The 8,469-nt window shown below is 41.8% G+C and overlaps 1 protein-coding gene across 1 annotated transcript in view; it reads right to left on the bottom strand.

Moving 5' to 3' along the window:
* Positions 1–1,248: 1,248 nt before the first annotated feature.
* Positions 1,249–8,469, bottom strand: part of LOC139344057 (Na(+)/H(+) exchange regulatory cofactor NHE-RF2) — a 34,107-nt gene continuing 26,886 nt past the window's right edge. The window contains exons 4-6 of the mRNA XM_070981976.1: positions 5,149–5,302; positions 3,654–3,772; positions 1,249–3,533 (exon numbers count right to left, since the gene is read on the bottom strand). Of these exons, the coding sequence (XP_070838077.1) occupies positions 3,375–3,533; positions 3,654–3,772; positions 5,149–5,302 (432 nt within the window). The 3' untranslated portion in view covers positions 1,249–3,374. The remainder of the gene's footprint in view (positions 3,534–3,653; positions 3,773–5,148; positions 5,303–8,469) is intronic.

Here is an 8,469-nt window from a genome sequence, read left to right as displayed (position 1 = left end):
TGGGCCTGTCCTTTGATGTGCTGGCGTCACTGCTCGGCCTTGCCATAACCTCCAGGGAGCTTGATAATGTGCACACGTGTGGCATTGCATTTCGACAAAGATCAGGTGGGGCACTAGATGTACCCACAGCCTCATGCTACTGAGGCTTGGCTTACTTCCTGGATGCCAAATGCTGGTGGTCTGCCACCTCGTGGATGTACAGTATTACTTTTGTGATTTATTTCTTTTTCATAATGGCGAGTAGAGGACTGGGGCACATGTGAACTAATCAGTATGATGGCTCTGACTGACACAATGACCATAGGCACATTTCAGACCCATCCCCAAAAATAGCTGAGATTAGAAAAAAGTACAAAACACAAATCCAAATCAGTGCAGCAGCACTTTGTTTTTTCTTGTTTTCTACCCCAGTAATCATTTCAGGGCCCCTCACATTTATTAAGTCAGGCTTTTGGAGGGGTTCGACCTCTAGTTTGGCAACCACTGGACTAACCTTTCAACACACACAGTAGTTAAAACTAGCTCAACCAGCTACAACAGTAAAATTTTGCTTACACATTAATGAATAGTGTCATAGATGATGTATCAGTAAAGGGGCAGTTTTTATTTTTACTTCTTAAACTTTAAATACATTTTGCTGATGAAACTTCTAATCTTTTTATTTAAGTGGGATTTTAAATGAAATTCTTTTACTTATAGGCCTAATAGAGATATTTTTTTACAGTGTTGTATCACTATTTATACTTAAATAAAGCATCTGAGTGCCTCGCCCACCACTGTCTATCTAAGAATAAATACACAGCGACTGGATGAAGATACAGACACAGACTGTTCATCTGACATACTGTACATCTCAACACAGACAATGGAAGTACAAATAAAAGTACAGGCACACTTGTCTCACACACATGCACACAAACACACTTTTAACCTCTGTTTGGCCTTTGTGTGGCCTGAGAGCTCACAGCAGCAGCTGGTTGGTGGAGAACAGGCTGAAAGTGAAACTCTATGCTGGCATAATCCTCAGCAAGAGATGCACACAGAGAGGCTGAGTGGGGGTTGACAGGGAAAAAGAGCGCAAACACCAGCAAATGAGCAATATTGTGGTAACAGAGAGAGAAAGTCAATAAGTACAGATGAGCTTGTGGAGCAAATGAGAGTGATGGAAACCAAAATCTTGAGCCAAGAGAGAGAGAGGACAGAACAGTGAAGGCAGAGACGAAACAACAATTTAATATTTTCAAAAAACGCCATTGTCACACTTTATTGAAAAAAATGCAACCTGCCATGTATACTGTATGCTTTTACTGTATATACATCAGCCATGGTAACACAGAGTTTTCTTTGCTGTGACTGTCACAACATACGGAGTGAATGATGTCAGCGATGAATCAAGACACTAGTGTCGGTGTGGAGTGCATGTAAGGGCGTGAATGGGTACAAAAAAAGACAAGATGTCCACATAAGTGACTGACATTTCTCCGGCTTGCAGTCCAACCTGTTGTAATGCATTACATCAACATTGCTTGGATTGCAGCATGGTATACCTTCTCTGCGCGCACACATACAGACACACACACAAACATTGTGCTCCAAATGTGTGAGAGCATGTGTATGACAGCTGTCCCTGCATGTGTAATAATCCTCAGTAAGCTCCATGGCTCCCACAGTCTCATTCACTCGATCCTCCAGAGCATCTCTGACCTCACTGTGTGCTTCTCCTGCACTCCCTCGCCTCACAACCTGCTAACACTCTGCTCATGTTGTGGCTGATCGCATCCCTTCACTCCAGCCTTAGCCTCAAATATGCTAGCTGCACTTTTGAGCCTTAATCTCCCTTTCTTTCCTGGCCCCAGTCCTTGTTTCATTAAAGGGATAATATGCCATTTTGGTAAATACTCTGATTCGCTTTCTGGCGAAAGGTTATATGAGAATATCAACACCACTCTCATGTCTCTATGGTAACTATGAAGCTACTGCGAGCGGCTAGTTAGCTTAGCTTAAAGCAGAAACAGAGGGGAAACATCTAGCCTTGCTCTGTCCATTACAAAATCCACCGTCCAGCACCTCTAAAGCTCACTGATTAACAGATTACAGCTCGTTTGTTTAATCTGTACAAAAAATTGATCATTTGCAGCTTTATGGGGGGTTATGCACACACTGTTTTTTGGCCGTGAGCTGTTGCCAGGTGGAACAGTGGATCAGTGGAGGCCACAGGAAGTTACTGGTCCTAACTAAGAAATAGTCCGAGACAACCTCCATAAAACGGCCTGGATAAACATGTACTCTGTTTAGTTTTACTGCCAAATGGTGCCTCTATTTGTGGTGTAAGTTTGCCCTCTGCTGTACACACCAAGCCCTCTCCAATGATAAACTCATTCATCATGCCATTTGCCCTGAGAAATCCTCCTTTCGTCCACGTTCCAGTTTCCATTATTTACTATATCAATACATGTAACATTAGTGGTGCTTCCCTTTGTTATGTCCATGTGCATCAGAGCACTTTGTGAAACGAGGTTAGTGGTGGTACACTTAGTAAGACTGAGTGCCAAATAACAAATAACATGAATTGTTGAATCAAGCAGGGCTGACCCAATGATCAGTGAATTCACTGTGTAAAAGTACGAATGTAGGATACATTACACAGAAGCAGTACACACACAGCCATCCTTTTCTCTGTCTGTGGTTACTATCAAGCATCTGCATGGGCTGGAGGTGGAGGGTCTCAACTCTTTCACAGTGATCTTCTGCCAACTTTGGGCCTCTCTGACTGATGGGCCAATAGTCCCACAACGTCCACAATCATTCATGTCACAGTGTCCATAAACTCTTTAAAATGCAGTTCATCATGATGGGATATGATTTTTTTAATAGTTGTTTATACTTTTTAAATATAAAAATAATTGTCTCCCACATCTGTTTGAAAGTTGTCCATATGGGCAGGGAGAATGGGATGATTTAAGTAGCGAAAAACTGATGGGGTTTTAGACAAATTTGTGAAAACTTGTTCGCAATAGTCCCATCTGATAGATACACATGTGTGGGAAGTGTTTTATGATGCTCTTCCTTCCAAACAGTGTGATTTTAGCAAAGTATACATTGCAGTTTTTGCAGTCAGTCAGCACTTTGAAGCAGGAAAAGTGGCTTAAAAAGTAAAATCCGTTGTACAGCCTTTTTGTTTTGTCACATTTAATTCCAGGAACAGTATATCTTCTGCTGTATGGGGGATCTTGGTTCTTTCTCTTAAGAAAAAAAACATGATCTGTGTAGTACGAGGGACATTCTCTCGCAACGCAAACTCATCCACACAGAGGGCTGCAAACAGTTGATATCTCTGTCCTTTGGTGTTTGAAGTGTCCTCAGAGGGAGACGTCTCAGAAGTTGCTGAACAGCTCATACTTCTTCATCCAGTCCATCTGCGGTGCCTTCTTCTTTTCTTTGGCATGTAGCTTCATCTTTTCTTCTGCTGCCGTAGCGCTCAGGCCCATCTCAGCGAACGGGTCCAACAGCCGACGGCCTTCATCATCTGCCAGCTAGACGGCAGATATTATTGAAGATGGAAAGACAGACAGAAGGGTTTAGAGTACTGACTTTCATGTAGAGGACCAAAGACCAAACACAGCAGCATACAGTACATGAATGCCCACACCCACCTGCGTGCTGTTGCCCTGGCTGCTGAGGTCAGAGTGTGTGGACCTGATAGACTGCGTGGTGGAGCTGCCATTGATGTGAGGGTTGGGGGAGCCGTTGGATATGGATGGACCATCGTAGTCTGTGAAAACAAACAGCATGCACACAGAGGCCCAAAGATTTTTATTTTGCACTCTGGAGTAGTCTGTATAATAGTGTATAGTATTTAGTTCATATTCAAATGACTGAAATCTCAGTCAACAAACAGAATCCTCACACAGTGTGTGTTACAATCAGGGGTGGAAGTACTTTACTCAGGTACTGCACAATTTTGAGGTGCACTACTTTAAATATTGACACTTTCTGCTACTTTATACTTCGACTCCACTACAATGCAAATTGGGACACTGTGTAAAACATAAATGTATAATACATATATGTATATTTGATGTTTTACCTCATCAACTCAACTTCATTGATTTTTGTAAATATGTGCTTATTCTGAATTTGATGCCAGCACAAACAGACAAACTATAGTGCACCCATCAGATAAACTACATGAAGTAGTCAAACCACCTTGACCAGCTTCAACAGTGATGTAGGCATTACTGCATCAATAATGATAATCCAGTAATATAACATATACATTATCCTGAAATGTGGCATTCTGCATATAGAGTACTTTTACTTTTGGTACTTTAAGTATATTTTGGTGCTTATTGCTTTTAAATGCATGACTTTCACTTGTAACAGAGTATTTCTTTACAGTCATATTACTACTTTAACTTGAGATCTGAGTCCTTCTTCCACCTCTGGTTGTAATTTGTTCTAACTTCACTGATCCTCATCAATTGAGAAATCAGTCGAGAGTCATTCTTTCCTCTGGCTTCACCCCGTGAGGCTAAACAAACCTTTATTGTGCAAGTTTCCCAGGAAGAACTATGAGTGTTTAAATGGTTTACTTCCAATGAATTGTTTGTATAGCCTCTAATTAGTCAGTGCACAGCAGGTCTGCTGTGAATAATGAATTTTGAGAAAAATGTAAGAAATTCATTTGGAAATCAACAACTGCTTAGAAACTGTGGTAGTTTGGAAAACTTGGGCTTTCATTATGTGCTGTGGAGAGGTGTGGGGCTTTGTTTGCTGTGTTTCCTTTTTTGGCAGAGGCGGGGTGAGGTTCTCCAGGTGGCTGGGAGCTGGCTCCTACTCAGCTGCGACTCGTCACAATCAGCACAGCATAAAGACTGTGGACTGTGGAGGACTCGTCGCCAGATTGTTTCCGCTGCTTAGTGGTGTTGTTGGCCAGTTACCAGTGTTAGTTATTATCCAGTGTATGTTCTCCAGTGTCTCTTGCCTCCACCTGCATCAAGCCTGCAACCCTCAACCACCACCTGTGCCTTTGTTAAGAACCTCATTCTTTGCAGCAAAATCCCTGCCATCACTTTCTAATAGACAAGACAAGAACCTATTAAAAGTTCAAATTTATATGCAACACATAACCTTTTGTTAGTGTCCTACCTCTGAGATGGCTGACTGTGGGGACAACCCCCCTCCTCTTGAAGTGCTCGTCTGTGTCCGGGTCCACCACCAAAAGCCAGGTCTCATCTCCCCCTTTCTTAATGAAGGCCACCACCTCTGCATGCCGCATGCCCTCGATGTTCACACCATTTACCTGCAGAACAGACAGAAAAAGAAGGCTTTTGTGAGCAAGAAAGGAGGGTGGTTTTTTGACAGCACACTACACACTGGCTTTTATATGTCCTCTCGCAGCCATAGTGGACGCTAACAGATCTTAGCAAAGACTGCTAACAACAACTCACTGAAAAGCTAGGTAGTTTGAACTGACTAATTATTTCACTGACTTGCATGCTCAGAACAACGGCTTGTAAACATAGTATCTGGTTAGAAAACAATTTGTTTCATATGACTTTCATAATAGTTTAAATATGTATGAAAGTTCACAGGGAAATTTAATTACACGGGGATTTAGGCACTGTCGTTCTGATTGAAAACAAAAAAAGAGATGTAAACAAAAAAGCACTGATCAGTGTTTTCCTGTAAGAACAATCCCATTTTGACAGTCATTTTAAAAAGTCATCTTTTCCATACAGCGTAGATAGTTCAAGGCATCTGTGAAGTCCACATTAGGGGGGATTTCTCTTTTTTGCAGCCATAAAAGAGCTAGATATCCTGTTTCATGAAACTTTAGGCATGTCTCCAAAATACAGAGAGTGAAATATCAATGCTAAGACTCAGTATACTTCATATTTAACGTCACACCAAAAAGACTGAATACCACCAGATTTTTAAAAACTCACTCCGTGTCAGTGAATTGGTAGAGCTTCAGCACCTGAATGAACCTACTTCCCATCACTCATTGCTGACGTTCAACTTAACATTTACTTTCTTGAGAGCCTGTGCTACCTCACTCATCCAGCAGGTGGAGCTGTGGAACAACATACAAATTCACACACTGTTCAGATGTCTCTCAGAGCCCTGTTCCACTCTACACTCAAACTCATGTCATTATTGATGAATTCTTCATTCTTCAATGCTGTACATACGCCTATAGCAGTTTTGATGTACCATATTAAAAGAAGATTCCTAAATACTTTCTAAAGGGGCTATAACAACCTGAAACAACCTGATTGGAATTTCCCCTTGCGGGACGAATAAAGGGATATTGAATTGAATTGAAACAGCTGAGGGACTTAATGTATGCATGTGACTGACCATCCATGTGACAATATTGCTCTTGCCTCTACACCTAGCTAGCAAAACACAATAGCCTGCTATTGCTCTTATCTAGATGTTGCATGCATGTGGAGACCTGCATTCAAACAGCTTTGTCTAGACCTTGGCTTCTCTGAGGCAGGTAGCGTTGCACCAAGCTAAGTTAGTGTTGGTACACAATCAATTATTGATGGCTCTCCTGGGCTCTGGCTATTGTGCTGGTTTCAGGTGTCTGAATCCTGAAGGGGGATTTGTTTAAAATTCACTGCTTATGACAAGATGGGATGTAGATGCAGAGGAAGCTAAAGCAAAGTGCAAAAAATAAATGTAGAGAGTAGGACTGTAGGCAAATAGGTGTAAGGAGACAGACTTAATGGGCCTATCAGAGATGAAATGATGAGAAAACAGGATCAGCAGCAACAAAGTACAAGGAAGACAACATCAAATGAGTTGGAAGAATTGACAGATGGAAAATGTGAACAGCTCCTCTCGAATATGTACTTTCTTCCCAGGGCCCATGCCAGACAAGACAGACAGGCAGGCAGACATGAAAACAGACATCAGTCAGCCGGGGACACAGACAGACAGTTTGATACAGAGAGAACAAGCATCTTTGTATTCGGCCAAACAACAGGTGTTGTGTCATGTTTCACAGCCCTTCATCAACAGTCCAACCCCACACAAGACAACGCACCGCTCTCTGAGCTGGGCTAATTAATACATGCTGTAGGAACAGGACAGAAGCTTATTTCTCATGGGACAATTCCTCAGGGGAACCTCTTGATACTAGTGTGTGTGTGTGTGTGTGTGTGTGTGTGTGTGTCTGCCTGTTTAAGTGCATGTCTCATGAAAGTCAAGGGAGGTCCAGCCACCTGAAGTCCACGGGCAAATTTGTGAAGTGGCGTGTGTGTGTGTGTGTGTGTGTGTGAGACCAGGTATTTATCACGTTGTGGGGACAAAAATCTGTTTACACAGTCACATTGTGGGGACTGACCCCCCTTATGGGGACAAAATGCATGTCCCCTTAATGTAAATCATTAAATTTTATGGTGCAGACTGAGGATAAGGTTACGGGTTAGGTAAGGTTAGACTAGGTACAGGGTTAGGAATAGGCAGATAGTGGTTATGGTTAGGTTTAGTTAGGGTTAGGGTAAGGCTCCAGGATATGAATGTAAGTCTATGTAATGTCCCCACAAGTGATATAAACACAACGTGTGTATGTGTGTGTGTGTGTGTGTGTGTGTGTGTGTGTGTGTGTGTGTGTGTGTGTAAGCTGAAGACTAACCTTGGATTCATCAAAACAAATGTAAAAGACTTCAGGACAGTGTTAAGCTGTTATAGATACTTGTTATATCTGTCATCTCAAATGAATTCGTTAATTTTTGGTGGATGAATTAGTGGAAATTGAATGGTCCCAGAGCAGCTGGCATGTTCTTCCAGGGGAAAGAGTGAGTAGCACGTTTGCTAAATCAAGATTAGAAAAGAGTCATGGTGATGTCTCAGCAAAACACACCATTGTCCCTGATCCCTGCCTGGCCACAAGTAGAATTAGGCCCACACTACATTTACACCATATTCAATGAAATATCTATCTGAATAAGTTACCTGGATAACAAATGAGCTGATCCTGCCTTTGTATTTACACCTGGTGTTTTTAACGTGTTCTCGCTCTCCTCATTGAGCTAGGATCTCTTTCCTGAGAAATTTGAGGTGGCAGCAAATCAGGCCCAAACTGCCTTAAAATTACAAAGTTTTGCAAGTTGTTAACTAAGGCAAAGCTTTATAAACTTTATGAAATCTTGTCTATGACAAATTCTTAATTATTCGTCTCCTCAGGTGTATACAATACACCTTGTTAACAGCAGATCAGCCGCACAGATGAGTGCAATAGACATTGTTGCACATGCAGTTATTTCTTCACGCATATCATTCATTTCCCAACCGTATCACTTTCATTTCTGTTGCACAATGCAATTTTAGGCACTTTCATGACACAGAATAGATGTATGATCAGTAATTAGAGGCGATGGTGCAAACAGAAAAGTTCCGGGATCACAAGCGACTACGTTTCATCATGAGGGTGACATGAATGTGTGGATCAGATTT

This window comes from Chaetodon trifascialis, chromosome 15, assembly GCF_039877785.1.
Source record: "Chaetodon trifascialis isolate fChaTrf1 chromosome 15, fChaTrf1.hap1, whole genome shotgun sequence".
Lineage (NCBI taxonomy): Eukaryota > Metazoa > Chordata > Actinopteri > Chaetodontiformes > Chaetodontidae > Chaetodon > Chaetodon trifascialis.
This window is presented reverse-complemented; position numbering and strand designations above follow the sequence as displayed.